Source organism: Triticum urartu, chromosome 4A (assembly GCF_056163025.1).
Source record: "Triticum urartu cultivar PI428250 chromosome 4A, HENAU_Tu73, whole genome shotgun sequence".
NCBI lineage: Eukaryota > Viridiplantae > Streptophyta > Magnoliopsida > Poales > Poaceae > Triticum > Triticum urartu.
Genome location: NC_141876.1, coordinates 560085786 through 560110284, shown reverse-complemented (window position 1 = coordinate 560110284; position 24499 = coordinate 560085786). Strand labels below are relative to the sequence as shown.

The 24499-nt window shown below is 45.0% G+C and overlaps 1 protein-coding gene across 1 annotated transcript; it reads right to left on the bottom strand.

Annotated features, from left to right (window-relative positions):
- Positions 1-12947: 12947 nt before the first annotated feature.
- LOC125552770 (uncharacterized) lies at positions 12948-15335 on the bottom strand. Its single transcript, XM_048716434.2, has 2 exons — positions 14064-15335; positions 12948-13341 (listed from the first exon to the last, which is right to left on the bottom strand). The coding sequence occupies exons 1-2, from the start codon at positions 15163-15165 to the stop codon at positions 13313-13315; spliced, it is 1131 nt and encodes a 376-aa protein (XP_048572391.2). The 5' UTR covers positions 15166-15335; the 3' UTR covers positions 12948-13312.
- Positions 15336-24499: the final 9164 nt, after the last annotated feature.

The following is a 24499-nucleotide window of genomic DNA, read 5'->3' as shown; positions in this document are numbered from 1 at the left end:
CTTCCTTATGTAATAAATGATGTAACTCTTTTGACTGTGAAATAAAACACCGATAGGCTTTCCCTTCAAAAAAAATTCACATCTAGATGTTTTTTAGTGATCTCACATCTAAATGTCCAGCCGTCCGATCTGTTTGCTTTGTTTTTATCGAGTGTTTGCCCGCATCACTATCGATCCTCGTATCCTCTTGTCGGGCCGGGAGGCCTACAGCGGAGAGGAATTGTTTTTTTTTGTTTTTTTGTTGGGCCGGCGTCTCCTTTATTTGATATGGGCTATATACGAAGTCTAGCCCAAGAGTACAAGAGTACATTAGATCGATACATTAGCCACCACCCGAGTCCTATATACGAAGTCTCGCAAGGGGTGTGTGTGTCTTTTTGTCAAGGGTCCCCAGTTGCATGTCGACCATCAACTCGCAACTAGGATGTGTGTGTGTCTCTTTTTGTCAAGGGGTCCCCAATTTCATGTCAAGCATCAGCTCACAACTAGGGTGTGTGTGTTTTGTTGAGGGCAGCCAGTTGCAAGTCGCCCATCGACTCGCAACTAGGGGTGTGTGTGTGTGTTTATTCGTGGACCCCAGTTGCAAGTTGACCATCCACTCGCAACTAGGGGATCTCTGTGTGTGTGTGTGTTTATTCGTGGCCCACAATTGCAAGTTTACCATCAACTCGCAACTAGGGTGTGTGTGTGTGTCTCAAGGATCTGCAACTGCATGTCGACAACCAACTCGCAACTAGGGGGGTGCGTGTGTGTGTGTTTTCTTGTGGCCCCCAGTTGCAACCCGCTCATCGACTCACAACTAAGGATGTGTGTGTGTGTGTGTGTGTTTGTAGAGGGTCACTAGTTGCATGTCAATAACCGACTCACAACTAGGGGTGTGTGTGTGTGTCTTTTTGTCAAGGGTCCCCAGTTGCATGTCGACCATCAACTCGCAACTAGGAGGTGTGTGTTTGTTTGAGAACACCCAGTTGCAAGTTAACCATCAACTCGCAACTAGGGGTGTGTGTGTGCGTCTTTTTGTCAAGGGGTCCCCAGTTGCAAGTTGACCATCAACTCGCAACTAGGGTGTGTGTGTGCCTCTTTTTGTCAAGGGGTCCCCAATTGCGTGTCAAGCATCGACTGGCAACTAGGGGGTGTGTATTTTGTTAAGGACACCCAGTTGCAAGTTGTCCATCGACTCACAACTAGGGGTGTGTGTGTGTGTGTTTATTCGTGGCCCCCAGTTGCCAGTTGACCATCCACTCGCAACTAGGGGATGTGTGTGTATGTGTGTTTATTCGTGGCCCACCATTGCAAGTTTACCATCAACTCGCAACTAGGGTGTGTGTGTGTGTGTCTCAAGGATCCGCAACTGCATGTTGATAACCAACTCGCAAGGGGTGTGTGTGTGTCTTTTTGTCAAGGGTCCCCAGATGCATGTCGACCATCAACTCGCAACTAGGATGTGTGTGTGTCTCTTTTTGTCAAGGGGTCCCCAATTGCATGTCAAGCATCGGCTCGCAACTAGGGGGCGTGTCTTTTGTTGAGGGCACCCAGTTGCAAGTTTCCCATCGACTCACAACTAGGGGTGTGTGTGTGTGTTTATTCGTGGCCCCCAGTTGCAAGTTGACCATCCACTCGCAACTAGGGGATGTGTGTGTGTGTGTTTTTTTATTCATGGCCCACAAATGCAAGTTTACCATCAACTCACAACTAGGGTGTGTGTGTGTGTCTATTTGTGTTTGCGTGTGTGTCTCAAGGATTCGCAACTGCATGTCGATAACCAACTCGCAACTAGGAGGGTGCGTGTGTGTGTGTGTGTTTTGTTTTGGCCCCCAGTTGCAACCCGCTCATCGACTCGCAACTGAGGATGTGTGTGTGTGTGTGTTTGCAGAGGGTCACTAGTTGCATGTCAATAATCGACTCACAACTAGGGGGGTGTGTGTGTCCTTTTGTCAAGGGTCCCCGGTTGCATGTCGACCATCAACTCGCAACTAGAAGGTGTGTGTTTGTTTGAGAACCCCCAGTTGCAAGTTGACCATCAACTCACAACTAAAGGTGTGTGTGCGTGTCTTTTTGTCAAGGGGTCCCTAGTTGCAAGTTGACCATCAACTCGCAACTAGGGTGTGTGTGTGTCTCTTTTTGTCAAGGGGTCCCCAATTGCATGTCAAGCATCGACTCGCAACTAGGGTGTGTGAGTTTTGTTGAGGACACCCAGTTGCAAGTTGCCCGTCGACTCGCAACTAGGGTGTGTGTGTGTGTGTGTGCGTTTATTCGTTGCCCCCAGTTGCAAGTTGACCATCCACTCGCAACTATGGGATGTGTGTGTTTGTGTGTGTTTATTCGTGGCCCACCATTGCAAGTTTACCATCAACTCGCAACTAGGGTGTGTGTGTGTGTCTATGTATGTGTGTGTGTGTCTCAAGGATCCGCAACGGCATGTCGATAACCAACTCGCAAGGGGTGTGTGTGTGTCTTTTTGTCAAGGGTCCCTACTTGCATGTCGACCATCAACTCGCAACTAGGGGTGTGTGTGTGTCTTTTTGTCAAGGGGTCCCCAGTTGCAAGTTGACCATCAACTCGCAACTAGGGTGTGCGTGTGTGTGTCTTTTTGTCAAGGGGTCCCCAGTTGCATGTCAAGCATCGACTCGCAACTAGGGGGGGTGTGTTTTGTTGAGGACACCTAGTTGCAACTAGCCCATCGACTCGCAACTAGGGGTGTGTGTGTGTGTGTTTATTCGTAGCCCCCAGTTGCAAGTTGACCATCAACTCGCAACTAGGGGATGTGTGTGTGTGTATTTATTCGTGGCCCACAATTGCAAGTTTACCATCAACTCGCAGTTAGGGTGTGTGTGTGTTAAGGGTCCGCAACTACATGTCGATAACCAACTCGCAACTAGGGGGGTGTTTGTGTGTCTTTTTGTTAAGGGGTCCCCAGTTGCAAGTTGACCATCAACTCGCAACTAGGGTGTGTGTGTGTGTGTGTGTGTGTCTTTTTGTCACGTGGTCTCCAGTTGCATGTCAAGCATCGACTCACAACTAGGGGTGCGTGTGTTTGTTAAGGACCCCTAGTTGCAAGTTGACCATCTACTCGCAAGTAGGGTGTGTTTGTGTGTGTGTACCTAGGGTCCCCAATTTGCATGTCGATAACCGACTTGCAACTAGGGGTGTGTGCGTGTGTGTGTCTTTTTGTCAAGGGCTCCCCAGTTGCATGTCAAGCATCGACTCGCAACTAGAGGGGTGTGTGTTTATTGAGGACCCCCAGTTACAAGTTGCTCATCGACTCGCAACTTAGGATGTGTGTGTGTAGAGGGTCACTAGTTGCATGTTGATAACCGACTCACAACTAGGGGTGTGTGTGTCTTTTTATCAAGGGTCCCCGGTTGCATGTCGACCATCAACTCACAACTAGGAAGTGTGTGTTTGTTTGAGAACCCCCAGTTGCAAGTTGATCATCAACTCGTAACTAGAGGTGTATGTGTGTCTTTTTGTCAAGGGGTCAGTTGCATGTTGACCATCAACTCGCAACTAAGGTGTGTGTTTGTGTCTCTTTGTCAAGGGGTCCTCAATTGCATGTCAAGCATCGACTCACAACTAGGGTGTGTGTGTTTTGTTGAGGACACCCAGTTGCAAGTTGCCCATCGACTCGCAATTAGGGGTGTGTGTGTGTGTGTTTATTCGTGGCCCACAATTGTAAGTTTACCATCAACTCGCAACTAGGTGTGTGTGTGTCTTCTTGTCAAGGGTCCCCAGTTACACGTCAACCATCAACTCACAACTAGGGGTGTGCGTATGTGTTTTGTGTGGCCCCTGGTTGCATCTCAACCATCGACTCGCGACTAGGGTGTCTGTGTTTGTTGATGACCGCTAGTTGCAATTTGGCCATCGACTCGCAACTAGGGGAGGGTGTGTGTTTTACCGAGGGTCCCAAGATACAAGCCCACCATCGACTCGCAACTAGGGGGAGTGTATGTGTGTGTTTTTGTCGAGGGTCCCCTATTGCATGTCGATAACCGACTCACAACTAGAGTGTGCGTGTGTGTGTGTGTGTTTTTGTCGAGGGTCCCCAATTGCATGTCGATGACCGACTCGCAACTAAGGTGTGTGTGTGTATCTTTTTGTCATGGGTCCTCAATTGCACGTCAACCATCGACTCACGACTGGGGCGAATCGTACTTGTTTGTTGTTGCTCTAGTTGCAAGTCAACCATTTACTCGCAACTAGGGGACGTATGTTTGTAGCGGCCCTAGTTGCAAGACAGCCATAGACTCACAATTGGGACGCATTGTAATTTTTTTGTAGTTGCCCTAGTTGTAAGTCAACCGCCGACTTGCAACTAGGGGCGTATGTTTGTAGGGCCCCGGTTGTGCATTTTTTCAGACACATATTTTTTGTACATTTTTTCTAGTACGTGTTAAACATCTTTCAAATACCACGACGAACATTTTTTTAAGTGCTATCAACATTTTTAAGTTGCACATACATTATTTTAATGCACGGTGAATGTTTTATATTTTTTGACGAAACTATATTTTTTTGGAAAATATGCATTTATATTTTTCAGAAACTACAAACAAAAGTGTGAAAAACAATAACCGGACGATTCAACATGTACATAACCAAGCAGCACGTATTAACATTTTTTATTGAGGCCACCCAGTTGCAAGTCGCCCATCGACTCGCAACTAGGGGTGTGTGTGTGTGTGTTTATTCGTGGCCCCCAGTTGCTAGTTGACCATCCACTCGCAACTAGGGGATGTGTGTGTGTGTGTGTTTTTATTCGTGGCCCACAATTGCAAGTTTACCATCAACTCGCAACTAGGGTGTGTGTGTGTGTCTTTGTGTGTTTGTGTGTTTGTCTCAAGGATCCGCAACTGCATGTCGATAACCAACTCGCAACTAAGGGGGTGCGTGTGTGTGTGTTTTGTTGTGCCCCCCAGTTGCAACCTGCTCATCGACTCGCAACTAAGGATATGTGTGTGCGTGTGTGAGTGTGTGTGTGTAGAGGGTCACTAGTTGCATGTCAATAACCGACTCACAACTAGGGCTGTGTGTGTGTGTCTTTTTGTCAAGGGTCCCTAGTTGCATGTCGACCATCAACTCGCAACTAGGAGGTGTGTGTTTGTTTGAGAACACCCAGTTGCAAGTTGACCATCAGCTCGCAACTAGGGGTGTGTGTGCGCGTCTTTCTGTCAAGGGGTCCCCAGTTGCAAGTTGACCATCAACTCGCAACTAGGGTGTGTGTGTGTGCCTCTTTTTGTCAAGGGGTCCCCAATTGCGTATCAAGCATCGACTGGCAACTAGGGGGTGTGTGTTTTGTTGAGGACACCCAGTTGCAAGTTGTCCATCGACTCGCAACTAGGGGTGTGTGTGTGTGTGTGCGTGTGTGTGTGTGTGTTTATTCGTGTCCCCAAGTTGTAAGTTGACCATCCACTCGCAACTAGGGGATGTGTGTGTATGTATTCGTGGCCCACCATTGCAAGTTTACCATCAACTCGCAACTAGGGTGTGTGTGTGTCTCAAGGATCCGCAACTGCATGTCGATAACCAACTCGCAAGGGTGTGCGTGTGTGTGTGTATTTTTGTCAAGGGTCCCCAGATGCATGTCGACCATCAACTCGCAACTAGGATGTGTGTGTGTGTCTCTTTTTGTCAAGGGGTCCCCAATTGCATGTCAAGCATCGGCTCGCAACTAGGGGGTGTGTCTTTTGTTGAGGGCACCCAGTTGCAAGTTTCCCATCGACTCGCAACTAGGGGTGTGTGTGTGTGAGTGTGTGTGTTTATTCGTGGCCCCCAGTTGCAAGTTGACCATCCACTCGCAACTAGGGGATGTGTGTTTGTGTGTGTGTGTGTGTGTTTATTCGTGGCCCACAATTGCAAGTTTACCATCAACTCACAACTAGGGTGTGTGTGTGTATGTGTCTATTTGTGTTTATGTGTGCATATCAAGGATCCGCAACTGCATGTCGATAACCAACTCGCAACTAGGGGGTGCGTGTGTGTGTTTTGTTGTGGCCCCCAGTTGCAACCCGCTCACCGACTCGCAACTGAGGATGTGTGTGTGTGTTTGTAGAGGGTCACTAGTTGCATGTCAATAATCGACTCACAACTAGGGGTGTGTGTGTCCTTTTGTCAAGGGTCCACGGTTGCATGTCGACCATCAACTCGCAACTAGAAGGTGTGTGTTTGTTTGAGAACCCCCAATTGCAAGTTGACCATCAACTCACAACTAAAGGTGTGTGTGCGTGTCTTTTTGTCAAGGGGTCCCTAGTTGCAAGTTGACCATCAACTCGCAACTAGGGTGTGTGTGTGTGTCTTTTTGTCAAGGGATCCCCAATTGCATGTCAAGCATCGACTCGCAACTAGGGTGTGTGTTGGGGAACGTTGCAGAAAACAAAAAATTTCCTACGGTTTCACCAAGATCCATCTATGAGTTCATCTAGCAACGAGTGATCGGATACATCTACATACCTTTGTAGATCGTGAGCGGAAGCGTTCAAAGAACGGGGATGAGGTAGTCGTACACAACGTGATCCAAATCACCAGAGATCTTAGCACCGAACGGACGGCACCTCCGCGTTCAACACACGTACGGAACAGCCACATCTCCTCCTTCTTGATCCAGCAAGGGCAGAGGAGAGGTTGAGGGAGATGGCACCAGCAGCAGCACGACGGCGTGGTGTTGTTGGAGCTGCAGTACTCCGGCAGGGCTTCGCCAAGCGCTATGGAGGAGGAGGAGGTGTTGGAGAGGGAGGAGGAGGCAACCAAAGGCGTGGGAGAAAAGCCCTCCTACCCTCACTATATATAGGAGGGCCAAGGGGGGGGGGGCGCCGGCCCTAGGAGATCCAATCTCCTAGGGTGGGGCGGCGGCCAAGGGGGGTTTCCCTCCCCCCCAAGGCACCTAGGAGGTGCCTTCCCCTCCTAGAACTCTTCCCCTTTGTAACCCTAGGCACATGGGCCTCTTGGGGCTGGTGCCCTTGGCCCATGTAGGCCAAGGCGCACCCCCTACAGCCCATGTGGCCCCCCGGGACAGGTGGCCCCACCCGGTGGACCCCCGGGACCCTTCCGGTGGTCCCGGTACAATACCGATAACCCCGAAACTTGTCCCGATGCCCGAAATAGGACTTCCCATATATAAATCTTTACCTCCGGACCATTCCGTAAATCCTCGTGACGTCCGGGATCTCATCTGGGACTCCGAAAAACATTCGGGTTACTGCATATACATATCCCTACAACCCTAGCGTCACCGAACCTTAAGTGTGTAGACCCTACGGGTTCGGGAGACATGTAGACATGACCGAGATCGCTCTCTGGTCAATAACCAACAGCGGGATCTGGATACCCATGTTGGCTCCCACATGCTCCTCGATGATCTCATCGGATGAACCATGATGTCGAGGATTCAAGCAACCCCGTATGCAATTCCCTTTGTCAGTCGGTATGTTACTTGCCCGAGATTCGATCGTCGGTATCCCAATACCTCGTTCAATCTCGTTACCGGCAAGTCACTTTACTCGTACCGTAATGCATGATCCCGTGACCAGACACTTGGTCACTTTGAGCTCATAATGATGATGCATTACCGAGTGGGCCCGGTGATACCTCTCCGGCATACGGAGTGACAAATCCCAGTCTCAATCCGTGTCAACCCAACAGACACTTTCGGAGATACCTGTAGTGCACCTTTATGGTCACCCAGTTACGTTGTGACGTTTGGTACACCCAAAGCACTCCTACGGTATCCGGGAGTTACACGATCTCATGGTCAAAGGAAAAGATACTTGACATTGGAAAAACTCTAGCAAACGAACTATACGATCTTGTGCTATGTTTAGGATTGGGTCTTGTCCATCACATCATTCTCCTAATGATGTGATCTCGTTATCAATGACATCCAATGTCCATAGTCAGGAAACCATGACTATCTGTTGATCAACGAGCTAGTCAACTAGAGGCTTACTAGGGACATGTTGGTGTCTATTATTCACACATGTATTACGATTTCCGGATAATACAATTATAGCACGAATAAAGACAATTATCATGAACAAGGAAATATAATAATAATGCTTTTATTATTGCCTCTAGGGCATATTTCCAACAGTGTGTGTTTTGTTGAGGACACCCAGTTGCAAGTTGCCCATCGACTCGCAACTAGGGGGTGTGTGTGTGTGTTTATTCGTTGCCCCAGTTGCAAGTTGACCATCCACTCGCAACTAGGGGATGTGTGTGTTTGTGTGTGTTTATTCGTAGCCCACCATTGCAAGTTTACCATCAACTCGCAACTAGGGTGTGTGTGTGTGTCTCAAGGATCCGCAACGGCATGTCGATAACCAACTCGCAAGGGGTGTGTGTGTGCCTTTTTGTCAAGGGTCCCTAGTTGCATGTCGACCATCAACTCACAACTAGGATGTGTGTGTTTGTTGAGAGACCCCAGTTGCAAGTTGACCATCAACTCGCAACTAGGGGTGTGTGTGTGTGTGTCTTTTTGTCAAGGGGTCCCCAGTTGCAAGTTGACCATCAATTCGCAACTAGGGTGTGTGTGTGTGTCTCTTTTTGTCAAGGGTTCCCCAGTTGCATGTCAAGCATCGACTCGCAACTAGGGGGTGTGTGTTTTGTTGAGGACACCTAGTTGCAACTTGCCCATCAACTCGCAACTAGGGGTGTGTGTGTGTATGTTTATTCGTGGCCCCCAGTTGCAAGTTGACCATCAACTCGCAACTAGGGGATGTGTGTGTGTGTGTGTTTATTCGTGGCCCACAATTGCAAATTTACCATCAACTTGCAACTAGGGTGTGTGTGTGTGTGTCAAGGGTCCGCAACTACATGTCGATAACCAACTCGCAATTAGGGGGGTGTTTGTGTGTCTTTTTGTCAAGGGGTCTCCAGTTGCAAGTTGACCATCAACTCGCAACTAGGGTGTGTGTGTGTGTGTCTTTTTGTCATGGGGTCTCCAGTTGCATGTCAAGCATCGACTCACAACTAGGGGTGCATGTGTTTGTTGAGGACCCCTAGTTGCAAGTTGACCATCGACTCGCAAGTAGGGTGTGTTTGTGTGTGTACCTAGGGTCCCCAATTTGCATGTCGATAACCGACTTGCAACTAGGGGTGTGTGCGTGTATGTTTCTTTTTGTCAAGGGCTCCCCAGTTGCATGTCAAGCATCGACTCGCAACTAGAGGGGTGTGTGTTTATTGAGGACCCCCAGTTGTAAGTTACTCATCGACTCGCAACTTAGGATGTGTGTGTGTGTAGAGGGTCACTAGTTGCATGTCGATAACCGACTCACAACTAGGGGTGTGTGTGTCTTTTTATCAAGGGTCCCCGGTTGCATGTCGACCATCAACTCACAACTAGGAAGTGTGTGTTTGTTTGAGAACCCCGAGTTGCAAGTTGACCATCAACTCGCAACTAGAGATGTATGTGTGTCTTTTTGTCAAGGGGTCCCCGGTTGTAAGTTTGACCATCAACTCGCAACTAAGGTGTGTGTGTGTCTCTTTATCATGGGGTCCTCAATTGCATGTCAAGCATCGACTCGCAACTAGGGGGTGTGTGTTTTGTTGAGACACCCAGTTGCAAGTTGCCCATCGACTCGCAATTAGGGGTGTGTGTGTGTGTGTTTATTCGTGGCCCACAATTGCAAGTTTACCATCAACTCGCAACTAGGTGTGTGTGTGCGTATGTGTGTCTTCTTGTCAAGGGTCCCCAGTTGCACGTCAACCATCAACTCACAACTAGGGGGTGTGCGTATGTGTTTTGTGTGGCCCCTGGTTGCATCTCAACCATCGACTCGCAACTAGGGTGTCTGTGTTTGTTGATGACCGCTAGTTGCAATTTGGCCATCGACTCGCAACTAGGGGAGGATGTGTGTTTTATCGAGGGTCCCAAGATACAAGCCCCCCATTGACTCGCAACTAGGGGGAGTGTATGTGTGTGTTTTTGTCAAGGGTCCCCTGTTGCATGTCGATAACCGACTCACAACTAGAGTGTGTGTGTGTGTGTGTGTGTTTGTCGAGAGTCCCCAGTTGCATGTCGATGACCGACTCGCAACTAAGGTGTGTGTGTGTGTGTATTTTTTTGTCATGGGTCGTCAGTTGCACGTCAACCATTGACTCGCGACTGGGCGAATCGTATTTCTTTGTTGTTACTCCAGTTGCAAGTCAATCATTTACTCGCAACTAGGGGAACATATGTTTGTAGCGGCCCTAGTTGCAAGTCAGCCATAGACTCACAATTGGGACGCGTTGTAATTTTTTTGTAGTTGCCCTAGTTGTAAGTCAACCGCCGACTTGCAACTAGGGGTGTATGTTTGTAGGGTCCCGGTTGTACATTTGAGACACATATTTTTTGTACATTTTTTCTAGTACGTGTTAAACATCTTTCAAATACCACGACGAACATTTTTTTAAGTGCTATCATCATTTTTAAGTTGCACATACATTGTTTTAATGCGCGGTGAATGTTTTATATTTTTTAACGAAACTATATTTTTTTGGAAAATATGTATTTATATTTTTCTGAAACTACAAACAAAAGTATGAAAAACAATAACCGGACGATTCAACATGTACATAACCAAGCAGCACGTATTAACATTTTTTTATCCGGAAATATTTTTTACCATACAGACACTTTATATTCTCTAACATGTGTAATTCACCCAAAAGAACAGAGAAAACTAAAAATTAAATGTAAAGGAATGGAAAGCTTGCTTCCATCGCTTTTTTTTACCAGATGCGTAACTAGCCCTTTCAGTTCTAGAAGAGGTAATACGTTACGTATTAGCTTCTTTTTTTCTGAGATAGAATAGTGCGTAGCTTAGCTGGCTGGGGTAAGAACGTGCACTGTATCGTGTTGCTGCGTAGCGGGCAACCTGTTCTTTTTTGAGCATCAGACTGAGCCGGCATATCATCTTGAGATTTACGAAGTCACCGTAAGCGCCTCGTCATCGACGGAAACGTCTCCTCCCACTAAAAGCGCATCGCCGGAAATCCTGAAATAAATCCAGAAATAATGCGAGCACCAGGATTTGAACCCTGGTGGGTTGGGGATACCACTGTCCACCTAACCAACTCAACCACAGGTTGATTCGCGGGCAACCTGTTCTTACAACTCGCTTCAAGCGAGAAATATGTGCGCTAGTTTTGTTGTCCGGGCTGGGTCCTGTCGGGCTAGAGTGATTATTCGGAACAAATAAACAGACCCAAAGCAAACAAAAATAAACAAACTAATAAAATGGGCCACAAACAATGATAATGTCATACTTAGATGTGATATAGTTATGTCACATCTAGATGAGTCCTAGACACACCCATCCAGATAATCCTAAAGAAACTACTGTAAAAAAAAAGTGGAATGAATTAGAAATGGTAAATCCTATCTAAGCGGAAAATGGTAAAAAAAACAAGGATTATCCATGGCCCTTAAGAAACTCTTGTTCCACTAGGGAAAAAAAACTAAATTCTTGTTAAATACTCCCTCCTTCCCAAAATATAAGGCGTGATTGACTTTGCACGGTCTTTGATGCATGACTTTGACCACCAATATGTATATCAATGTACATAGATTGAACATATATAAATGGCATCATCGTGTTTGTCTTGCAAAATGATTTTATTTCATATGTCTGTATACTAATTTTATAGACATACAATACGTGAAAATCATAGTCAAAGTTGTGCAATGAAGACCAGAAAAGTCAATCGGCGCCTCATCTGTGTGGCTTTTTTTTGTTCCTCAAAAATAATGTGTGTGATTTTTTTTCTTTTCCTTTTTCCAAAAAGAGGGAAACCCGACAAGTGTATGAATGTGACTACCAGAACAAAGTGAGGGTGGCTCATCACACTTACAGATAATTGTTAATTGATATTTCTCAGTTAACTCCTAGAAAGGTTATTTGTCAGCTTCTAGAGAAAATAGCGAAACCGACCCCAGATTTCATAACTTGATGAGTAATATTAGCTGCTTTTTGGGGTGCTCTCATAAAAGTCGAAATCCATCTAAATAGTGCAACAGCATGTGGCTGCCATCTCAGAAAATTTAATTCTAAATTCTATAAATACTCAAAAAAAAAATAGGAAGACACATTTGGATATGGATGGTAGCTTGTCCATATTTTATTTTATAAAAGATGTCTCATTATTCACACAAACATTCAGAGTTTACAAGATTATGGATAGAACTATGGGTACAACGGCGATACACCGATTTAGCAGTGTTCACTCGATCTAGCCAACATATGAGCCACCTGATTAGCACTATGGCTTACATGAACAAAAGAAAGCAGAAGTACTAGCCAGCGATCTGATCTCGCAACAATTGAGCCTGTAGCAGACCTGCCTCTAACAGCAGCATTCAAACTTCGTGATCAGAGTAAGACAATAAGACTGGAAGGCCAAGGTTCCATATTCAGGACATGAATTTAATCTATTATCGGCATCAGATTTTGTCTTGCTTTGTTTTCAAGCTGTGTATTTAACTTATAGTACTACTTGACATGTTTTCTCTATGTCATTTCGGTATTTGTCAGCTCTGCATTACAAATACAAAGAACACAAAGATGGAACTCCAAACCAGTAGCAAAACACATATTGTGCCTTGTGTACTCAAACACTCCGATTATTTGTCATGGTGCAAAAGAATATGGTGGTGATTAAACCATTCTTCAACGGGAACTCAGTTTTTCCTCCCCCCCCCCCCCCCCCCCCCCCGTACTCCAACTCTAATGCCATGGCTGGCGATAAACATTGCCCTATTGTGCGACATCGAAATGTCATCGAAAGAGGTTGTGCAGTAGCTGCACCAATACTCAAGTTTAATGGCTAATTTTACAGAACAACTAGTCATTCTAGCATCTCGGTCTTGATACAATTTATTAAACCACCCCCGCAAACGACATGGGTTTATCTTCGAGCACTGCACAACACAGAAATATAGAATGCCCTTCCAGAGAGCGACTCAGCCCAGCTTATCACCACATAGATATCTTCGTCCTCTGAAAATTTAGGTACGTACATAAGTCTACACTCATAAGTTAACCGATCATGTTCTTCATGCACTAATACCGCTTCCTTACATTCATTTAGGTGAAGCATCCCTGCTGGGGCTACAGACACAACGTGACACACGCAGCTCGGACGAACAAACTCAAGTTTCGGCGCAGGCACACATAGGCCAAAAGTGCATCCATTGTAACCAAACTGTCCAACACAACCAGCAACAGAAGACACCGAAGTTCACTTCAAATTCTTCCCAGGCAGCAAAAGTAAACAGACTGATCATCTTGACGCCATTTGATTATATCGCTGCAGCGCCAACAACTGCGATAGAAGTTTAGTCAGAGGTCGGCAACCGCCCCCATTCTGCACCATAAGAAGACGAGGCTTAACAAGATGATCTTATGAGTAGAAGAGGAGCATACTTTGCCCCTCAAAACAATTTCAATTATAGCTGTCCAAATCAACCAAGCAATAACAGGAGGTATCCACATCACAACCATTCAATCTGGAACTACTGCAATACTGGAGACACGTAGCAACAGAACTTTCCCTTGGTAAGTGTTTGAGACTAGGTTATCCTACCCAAAAGACCACAAGGAGGTCTGGGTATCCGAGACCACAGCAAAGCACTGGTTACTTAACTACATTCTCTGTTCCTAAAATAAGACGTTAAACTGCCAAAACGTCTTATATTTAGGAACAGAGGGTGTACTTTACAGATTGCTATTGGCAATGCTAGGGCCTACTCAACAAGGCTCCAACTAGATTAACCTATCCATTAGGCCTAATTAGAGCAACATATCTACTAGAGCAGCTAGTGAAACATACAGGACCAACTATGCAATCAGCATGGAGCAGATATGTCGATCCGCACAAGGCTGATTCCACACAAGACACAACTACTGAGAAATGTGCATAAAAATGTCTATCTAGCTACTGGGAACCATACATACAAATGTCTATCTAGCTACGCAGAAAAGTGAAAAGAAAAACTCAACATACTCATCACAGTAGTCAATGGCGTGTTTCGTCTTCATGACTTCATGTGCATATTTACAAAACAATACAAGGGTAGTTTGTTGTACCTCTAGTGTAGAAGCACATGTATGGCATGATTTTGCCGAGGCTTGGCTCTCTGTCCATGTTCTTGATTCGGCCCGAACTGAGCTCAACTGTGTACAACCCAGCCTTTGTACTCAGGAATATGACACCAACACCTTCTGCAAAACCAACCACCGACACGTCCAACAAGGCATAAGCAGAGAGCTTTGGTGCGAGCTCAATGCTCCTGCGTCGCGCCAAAGCCGTAGTTCTATCAGGACGGACACGGACCTCCATTAACCATATGTGGAGCCTAGGCTTCAGCACCGTCGCGAACACGAGCAGGCCGCCCTCCGCTCCCACCAGTCCAGCAAACGGCGCACGTATCACCGACAGTTTTTGCTCACCCATGTCATACTCCAAGACACTGTCGCTCTGCTCACAGGGGAAATACACCTTGTTTCCCACAACTGCATTGTGCCCGGTCATCTCGATGACATTCGGTTCCTTGACGGAGATCATGCCGCTCCATTTACGAGTCGCCGATGAGTAGACGGAGGCAAATGTCATCTGCCGTCCCCTGACGGAGCCCACGAGGGCCACGAGGAAAGGCCCGCCGTGGCAGTAGAGGTGGTCGCAGCCGTCCTTGGCACAGAGCACCGCGGCGTTCCAGGTGACGTCCTCGTCCTCATCATCGTACTCGCCCCAATCCTCATCAAACCGGCCATTCCAGATGATGCGGCGGCAGGCGGGGTCGGCCTTGATCCTCCACCGGTCGTAGGTGACGAGGTCGCAGATGACGAAGTCCTCGCACCTCTTGGGGGTGTGGAAGAGGACGAGGCCGTGGCGGGAGTCGATGGCGGGCCAGTGGCGGCGCTCGTGGCACGCCGGTGGGCGGAAGGACGCGGTGGAGACGAAGTTGGAGGCCAGGTACTCCTCGTGGCGCCTGCGCCACCCCCTGCCCCACGGCCTCTCGTGTCTCTTGTTGTGGAGGAAGCCCAGCATGGGCGGCGCCCTGTGGAAGGCACGGTAGCCGCGGGCGAAGGCGGCGTCGGAGAGGATGCGGTGCCAGGTCGGGCAGACGGCGGCGGCGCGGACGAGGCTCTTGGGGTCGTCCGGCGGGATGCGCAGGAAGATCTCGCTCATGGAGTCGTCGGGTGGCGGCCGCGCTGCGGCGGTGGGGGGCTCATTGTGAGCGGGGATTGGGCCGCCGTCGCGTCGCCGGATTGGGGTTTGGGTGGAGGATTTTGGGGGGAGTGGAGGTAGTGGAGTGGAGAAGCGCCGCCCAACGGCCGTGGTGTGGACTGTGGAGGGATTTCATTAAAAAAAAAGATCACGGGGAGTGGAGGTAGGGATATTTCTTGGATCTTGGGTCTTGATGGGCTGGCGTGAGTTGTCATACACATGAGAAATGGGCTGGACCGCTAGGCTACTGCCTCTTGCTCTCGAAAAGAAGCAAATGCTGTTGTCTAAAAAAAAGCAAATGTTTTATGTTTGTTACTTCTCAAAAAATGTTTTATGTTTCTTTTCTTCAGTGATAACTATGAGGCAACACAATATGACGGTTTAATAAACTATGAGAAACCCCACAAAGAAAATTAATTATGAAAAAAACTTGATTTTGCGGTATTATTATCACACATGACACATCGTTCATTGCCCTTGTTAATGGAGTGGAAATAGTACAAGATATATGCATCCTCGTAGTCGCAGACAGCTCGAAAAGAAAAACGTATTTCTTTCTGCCTCTTTTTCCTTATCTGATGATGGTGAACGTATGGCTTGCCAATGACATGCGTATATGAAACCACAACAATGGCTGAATAAAAAGATCAGCATAGCTGAATAAAAAATGATTAGTCAAGGATTGTGACGCTCGATCATCGACGTAGGAGAGGGCACAAGGAAAATGACATCATGAAAAAATCAGAACAAAAACTAATGGCGAGACAATAACAGAGGTAGAAATTAAGTCACTTTGACACCTTGCAGGCAAGGCATTTTTTGAACGGACTGACTCCACCACCAATTTCAATCTAGGGGTTCACTCTCCAAAGATGCTAGAACAATAAATTGATCATTTAAACATTTAATACCTACCAAACATGGGAGTCGTCTTTTGGACTTACGGAAATCTCAAAGTTTGATCAAAATGGTTCTTGTCCATTAATCACAAACACTAATTTATGTAGAAGGACATAAGTCATAGCCGTTGTGATGCACAACCCCTCTCCATTGTTTCTTCATCATATTGCCTCTAGTATTTAACCGCCCTCAGAAGGCAAGCCACAAGAACACCCGATGCCGGTTGGGGATGATTTAACCGTCCTTAGAAAGCAAGTACCGAATCAATTAGAGCGAGCCAGCCTCCCAGGATAGGAAGGTGGCAAGGAGTACTCGGTGGCAAGCTAACCTAACAACCTCTTATCTACCTTGTGTATAATCGGCATCAGCAAACCATGAGAGATCTTCTGCGTGGAGAGGGGTAGGCCTAGGTATGTTGATGGGAAGTTAGAAATAGGACACTGCAGAAGGCCAGCCACCCTCTGGCTGGTGGTGTCATCCATGCAAATAGGTATGAATGTGCTTTTGCTGAAGTTGATATGTAGCCCAGTGTAATATGAGAAAGCGCAGAGAACCGTCTTAATAATCTGAGCCTGCTAAAAATCACCTTGGATTAGAAGTAGCACGTCATCAGCGTACTGCAGAACATGCAAAAAAAAACATCTGCACTGAGTGGGTGATACGTCCATTTTGCATCATGCTTTTATATCGATATTTATTGCATTATGGGCTGTTACTACACATTATGTCACAATACTTCTGCCTTTTCTCTGTTATTTTACAAGGTTTACATGAAGAGGGAGAATGCCGGCAGCTGGAATTCTGGGCTGGAAAAGGAGCAAATATTAGAAACCTATTATGCACAACTCCAAAAGTCCTGAAACTTCATGGAGGCACGTTTTGGAATATATTAAAAATATTGGGCGAAGAAAGAACCAGAGGGGGGCCACCCACCATCCACGAGGATGGGGGCGCGCCCCCTGCCTCGTGGGCCCCCTGGCAGGCATCCGGTGCCCATCTTCTGCTATATGAGGTCTTTCGTCCGAGAAAAAAATCATAAGCAAGCTCACGGGACGAAACTCCGCCGCCACGAGGCGGAACCTTGGCGGAACCAATTTAGGGCTCCGGCGGAGCTATTCTGCCGAGAAAACATCCCTCCGGGAGGGGGAAATCATCACCATCGTCATCATCATCGATCCTCACATCGGGAGGGGGTCAACCTCCATCAACATCTTCACCAGGACCATCTCCTCTCAAACCCTAGTTCATCTCTTGTACCCAATATTTGTCCCAAAACCTCAGATTGGTACGTGTGGGTTGCTAGTAGTGTTGATTACTCCTTGTAGTTGATGCTAGTTGGTTTATTTGGTGGAAGATCGTATGTTCAGATCCTTTATGCATATTAATACCCCTCTGATTATGAACATGAATATGATTTGTGAGTAGTTACGTTTGTTCCTGAGGACATGGGAGAAGTCTTGCTATAAGTAGTCATGTGAACTTGGTATTCGTTCGATATTTTGATGAGATGTATGTTGTCTCTCCTCTAGTGGTGGCATGTGAACGTCGACTACATGACACTTCACCATTGTTTGGGCCTAGGGGAAGGCTGATACGTCTCCAACATATCTATAATTTTTTATTGTTCCATGCTATATTATATCCTGTTTTGGACATTATTGGGATTTATTATACACTTTTATATTATTTTTGGGACTAACCTATTAACCGGAGGCCCAGCCCAGAATTGTTGTTTTTTGCCTATTTCAGAGTTTCACAGAAAAAGAATATCAAATGGAGTCCAAACGGAATGAAACCTTCAGGAACATGATTTTCGGAACGAACATGATCCAGAGGACTTGGACCCTACATCAAGAAAGCAACCAGGAGGGCACGAGGTAGGGGGCGCGCCTACCCCCCCCCCCCAGGCGCGCCCTCCACCCTCGTGGGGCCCACGTTGCTCCACCGACGTACTTCTTCCTCCTATATATACCTATGTACCTCCAAACTACCAGACACAGAGCCAAAACCCTAATTCCACCGCCGTAACTTCCTGTACCCGTGAGATCCCATCTTGGGGCCTTTTCCGGAGCTCCGCCGGAGGGGGCATCGATCACGGAGGGCTTCTACATCAACACCATAGCCTCTCCGATGAAGTGTGAGTAGTTTACTTCAGACCTTCGGGTCCATAGTTATTAGCTAGATGGCTTCTTCTCTCTTTTTGGATCTCAATACAAAGTTCTCCCCCTCTCTTGTGGAGATCTATTCGATGTAATCTTCTTTTGTGGTGTGTTTGTTGAGACCGATGAATTGTGGGTTTATGATCAAGTTTATCTATGAACAATATTTGAATCTTCTCTGAATTCTTTTATGTATGATTGGTTATCTTTGCAAGTCTCTTCGAATTATCAGTTTGGTTTGGCCTACTAGATTGATCTTTCTTGCAATGGGAGAAGTGCTTAGCTTTGGGTTCAATCTTGCAGTGTCCTTTCCCAGTGACAGTAGGGGCAGCAAGGCACATATTGTATTGTTGCCATCGAGGATAACAAGATGGGGTTTATTTCATATTGCATGAGTTTATCCCTCTACATCATGTCATCTTGCTTAAAGCGTTACTCTGTTCTTTTGAACTTAATATTCTAGATGCATGCTGGATAGCGGGCGATGTGTGGAGTAATAGTAATAGATGCAGGCAGGAGTCGGTCTACTTGTCTCGGACGTGATGCCTATATACATGATCATACCTAGATATTCTCATAACTATGCTCAATTCTGTCAATTGCTCAACAGTAATTTGTTTACCCACCGTAATATTTATGCTCTCGAGAGAAGCCACTAGTGAAACCTATGGCCCCCGGGTCTATTTTCCATCATATTAATCTTCCGTCAACAAGCTATTTCCTTTTCCGTTTATTTTGATTTATTTACTTTGCATCTTTATCATAAAAATACCAAAAATATTATCTTATCATATCTATCAGATCTCACTTTCGTAAGTGACCATGAAGGGATTGACAACCCCTTTATTGTGTTGGTTGCGAGGATTTTATTTGTTTGTGTAGGTGCGAGGGACTCGTGCGTGGCCTCCAACTGGATTGATACCTTGGTTCTCAAAAACTGAGGGAAATACTTACGCTACTTTGCTGCATCACCCTTTCCTCTTCAAGGGAAAACCAACACAGTGCTCAAGAGGTAGCAAGAAGGATTTCTGGCGCCGTTGCCGGGGAGTCTACGCAAAAGTCAACATACCGAGTACCCATCACAAACCCTTATCTCCCGCATTACATTATTTGCCATTTGCCTCGCGTTTTCCTCTCCCCCAGTTCACCCTTGCTGTTTTATTCGCCCTCTCTCTCCGTCCTCCTTCTCTTTCTCTATTTGCCTGTTTTTGCCCGTCTCTTGTTTGCTTGTGTGTTGGATTGCTTGCTTGTCGTTATGGCTAGTCCCCTATCTTCCCCTTTGTCTCCCGAGTTTGAGGTTCTTCACTTCAAACAAAGACAAGGAGAAAACTTAAAAGATGCTTGGTTTAGAATGATGGGGTTTTATCGTAATTGCACCCCAGAGGTGAATTTTAGAATTCTGCTTCGCAACTTTTATGTTGGATTGAATTTGTCTCATAGACAACTCTTGGATTGTGTTGCCAAAGGCAATTTTATTGAAATTGATCCCAGTATTGCGCATGAAATTATAAAGGGTATAGTGGGAACACTACCCCAACAAAAGGGGCATCATCATACCCAAGAAGAAACGCAACTTTTTGAGAAAATTTGTGAAGTAACCAAGATTTTACAAAAATCTCTTGAACCTCTTAAGAGTGTTAGCGGGAATCTCCACCGCATGAATATGTTGATTAACCTTTGCAATAAGCGTTTGGATTCTTTAGATCTCAAAATTTCCGAATATGAGGGGAAACATAAGGAACCTCCCGGATTCGAGCATAACTCGGCAAAAGAATTAAAGACCCAAGATGATAATACCTAGATATATCCTTACTTTTATGCCTAGCTAGGGGCGTTAAACGACAGCGCTTGTTGGGAGACAACCCAATTTTATTTTTATTCCTTGATTTTTGCTCCTGTTTAGTAATAAATAATTTATGTAGTCTCTGTTTTGGTTGTGTTTTTTTGTGTTTAATTAGTGTTTGTGCCAAGTAGAACCGTTGGGAAGACTTGGGGAAAGTCTTTTTAATCTTTCTGTAAAAAACAGAAACTTTAGCGCTCACGACAATTGCTTCCATTTTTATTTGGAAAGTTATATTTAGTTAATTATTTTTGAAGATGATTAATAGATAAATTCCTCACGTCTAGCAATTTATTTTAGAATTTTTGGGGTTCCATAACTTGCGTTAGCTACAAATTACTACAGACTGTTCTGTTTTTGACAGATTCTGTTTTTCGTGTGTTGTTTGCTTATTTTGATGAATCTATGGCTAGTAAAATAGTTTATAAACCATAGAGAAGTTGGAATACAGTAGGATTAACACCAATATAAATAAAGAATGAGTTCATTACAGTACCTTGAAGTGGTGTTTTGTTTTCTTTTGCTAACGGAGCTCACGAGATTTTCTACTTTAAGTTTTGTGTTGTGAAGTTTTCAAGTTTTGGGTAAAAGATTTGATGGATTATGGAACAAGGAGTGGCAAGATCCTAAGCTTGGGGATGCACATGGCACCCCAAGATAATATAAGGACACCTAAAAGCCCAAGCTTGGGGATGCTCCGGAAGGCATCCCCTCTTTCATCTACTTCCATCGGTAACTTTACTTGGAGCTATATTTTTATTTACCACATGATATGTATTTTGCTTGGAGCGTCTTGTATTATTTGAGTATTTATTTTTTAGTTTTCCACAATCATCCTTACTGTACACACCTTTTGAGAGAGACACACATGATTTGGAAATTGTTAGAATACTCTATGTGCTTCACTTATATCTTTTGAGTTATATAGTTTTTGCTCTAGTGCTTCACTTATATCTTTTAAGGCACGGTGGTGGATTTGTTTTATAGAAACTATTGTTCTCTCATGCTTCACTTAGATTATTTTGAGAGTCCTACAAAACAGCGTGGTAATTTGCTTTAATTATGTTAGACATTCAAGATTAATTTTTTTTTCTTATGAGTGTGTTGAATACTATGAGAAGTTTGATACTTGATAATTGTTTTGAGATATGGAGATGGTGATATTAGAGTCGTGCTAGTTGAGTAGTTGTGAATTTGAGAAATGCTTGTGTTGAAGTTTATGATTCCCATAGCATGCACGTATGGTGAACCGTTATGTGAAGAAGTTGGAGCATGATTTATTTATTGATTGTCTTCCTTATGAGTGGCGGTCGGGGACGAGCGTTGGTCTTTTCCTACCAATCTATCCCCATAGGAGCATGCGCGTAGTACTTTGCTTCGATAACTAATAGATTTTTGCAATAAGTATGTGAGTTCTTTATGACTAATGTTGAGTCCATGGATTATACGCACTCTCACCCTTCCACCATTGCTAGCCTCTCTAATATCGTGCACCTTTCGCCGGTATCATACACCCACCATATACCTTCCTCAAAACAGCCACCATACCTACCTATCATGTCATTTCCATAGCCATTCTGAGATATATTGCCATGCAACTTTCCACCGTTCTGTTTACCATGACACACTCCATCATTGTCATATTGCTTTGCATGATCATGTAGTTGACATTTTAGTTGTGGCAAAGCCACCGTTCATAATTCTTTCGTACAAGTCACTCATGCATCATTGCTATCCCGGTGTACCACCGGAGGCATTCATATAGAGTCATACTTTGTTCTAGTATCGAGTTGTAATCATTGAGTTGTAAATAAATAGAAGTGTGATGATCATCATTCATAGAGTATTGTCCCAAAAAGGCCAAATAAAAAAAGGGAAGGCCCAAAAAAATATATATATAAAGGGACAATACTACTATCCCTTTTCCACACTTGTGCTTCAAAGTAGCACCATGATCTTCATGATAGAGAGTCTCCTATGTTATCACTTTCATATACTAGTGGGAATTTTTCATTATAGAACTTGGCTTGTATATTCCAATAATGGGCTTCCTCAAAATGCCCTAGGTCTTCGTGAGCAAGCGAGTTGGATGCACACCCACTTAGTTCTTTTTGTTGAGCTTTCATATACTTATAGCTCTAGTGCATCCGTTGCATGGCAATCCCTACTCACTCACATTGATATCTATTAATGGGCATCTCCATAGCCCGTTGATACGCCTAGTTGATGTGAGACTATCTTCTCCCTTTTTGTCTTCTCCACAACCACCATTCTATTCCACATATAGTGCTATGTCCATGGCTCACGCTCATGTATTGCGTGAAGATTGAAAAAGTTTGAGAACACCAAAAGTATGAAACAATTGCTTGGCTTGTCATCGGGGTTGTGCATGATTTAAATACTTTGTGTGGTGAAGATGGAGCATAGCCAGACTATATGATTTTGTAGGGATAACTTTCTTTGGCCATGTTATTTTGAAGAGACATAATTGCTTAGTTAGTATGCTTGAAGTATTATTATTTTTATGTCAATATTGAACTTTTGTATTGAATCTTTCGGATCTGAATATTCATACCACAATTAAGAGAATTACATTGAAATTATGCCAAGTAGCATTCCACATCAAAAATTCTATTTTTATCATTTACCTACTCGAGGACGAGCAGGAATTAAGCTTGGGGATGCTTGATACGTCTCCAACGTATCTATAATTTTTTATTGTTCCATGCTATATTATATCCTGTTTTGGACATTATTGGGCTTTATTATACACTTTTATATTATTTTTGGGACTAACCTATTAACCGGAGGCCCAGCCCAGAATTGCTGTTTTTCGCCTATTTCAGAGTTTCACAGAAAAATAATATCAAACGGAGTCCGAACGGAATGAAACCTTCGGGAACGTGATTTTTGGAACGAACATGATCCAGAGGACTTGGACCCCACGTTAAGAAAGCAACCAGGAGGGCACGAGGTAGGGGGGCGCGCCTACCCCCCCAAGCGCGCCCTCCACCCTCATGGGGCCCACGTTGCTCCACCGACGTACTTCTTCCTCCTATATATACCTACGTACCCCCAAACTACCAGATACGGAGCCAAAACCCTAATTCCACCACCATAACTTTCTGTACCCGTGAGATCCCATCTTGGGGCCTTTTCCGAAGCTCCGCCGGAGGGGGCATCGATCACGGAGGGCTTCTACATAAACACCATAGCCTCTCCAATGAAGTGTGAGTAGTTTACTTCAGACCTTCGGGTCCATAGTTATTAACTAGATGGATTCTTCTGTCTTTTTGGATCTCAATACAAAGTTCTCCCCTCTCTTGTGGAGATCTATTCGATGTAATCTTCTTTTGCGGTGTGTTTGTTGAGACCGATGAATTGTGGGTTTATGATCAAGTTTATCTATGAAGAATATTTGAATCTTCTCTGAATTATTTTATGTATGATTGGTTATATTTGCAAGTCTCTTTGAATTATCAGTTTGGTTTGGCCTACTAGATTGATCTTTCTTGCAATGGGAGAAGTGCTTAGCTTTGGTTCAATCTTGCGGTGTCCTTTGCCAATGACAGTAGGGGCAGCAAGGCACGTATTGTACTGTTGCCATCAAGGATAACAAGATGGGGTTTATTTCAAATTGCATGAGTTTATCCCTCTACATCATGTCATCTTGCTTAAAGTGTTACTCTGTTCTTTTGAACTTAATACTCTAGATGCATGCTAGATAGCTGTCGATGTGTGGAGTAATAGTAATAGATGCAGGCAGGAGTCGGTCTACTTGTCTCGGACATGATGCCTATATACATGATCATACCTAGATATTCTCATAATTGTTGAGGATCTGCTTTTTAAGCACATCACAAAGAGTCTGATGCCCTTTGAGGCTTTTGTACATGCCTGTCATGTACAATTCCTCCAGCCCTACATCGTCAGTGATACTAGCAATGTCCTCAGATGAGGAATTAGTGATAGCAGAGGCATGTGAAGAATTTGAAACATTAGCAGCATTTGAACATTCAGGTGAAGAATTAGCAGATTCACGTTCAATGCACTTCAAGCATGGAGGAACAAATTCTTCCTGAGAAGCGCTGATTTGTTGAGCGAGTAATGAATCGCGCTCCTTCTGAAGATCTTCATAACTCACTCTTAGCTTCTCAAGGTCTTGCTTTCTTTGAAGAAATTCATAAGAAAGCTTCTCATGATCAGATAAGAGAGTGTTATGATGATCTTGAAGGGTGTCATACTTAGTATGACGTCTCTGAAGACTTTTAGCCAAAGCTTTTGACTGATCCATTTCTTCACCCAACATATCATCGCTCTTATTTAGCATGTATTGAACTTTTTCCAAAGCTCTTTGTTGTTTAGTGGCAAGGGAAGCAAGTTCGACATAGCTGGG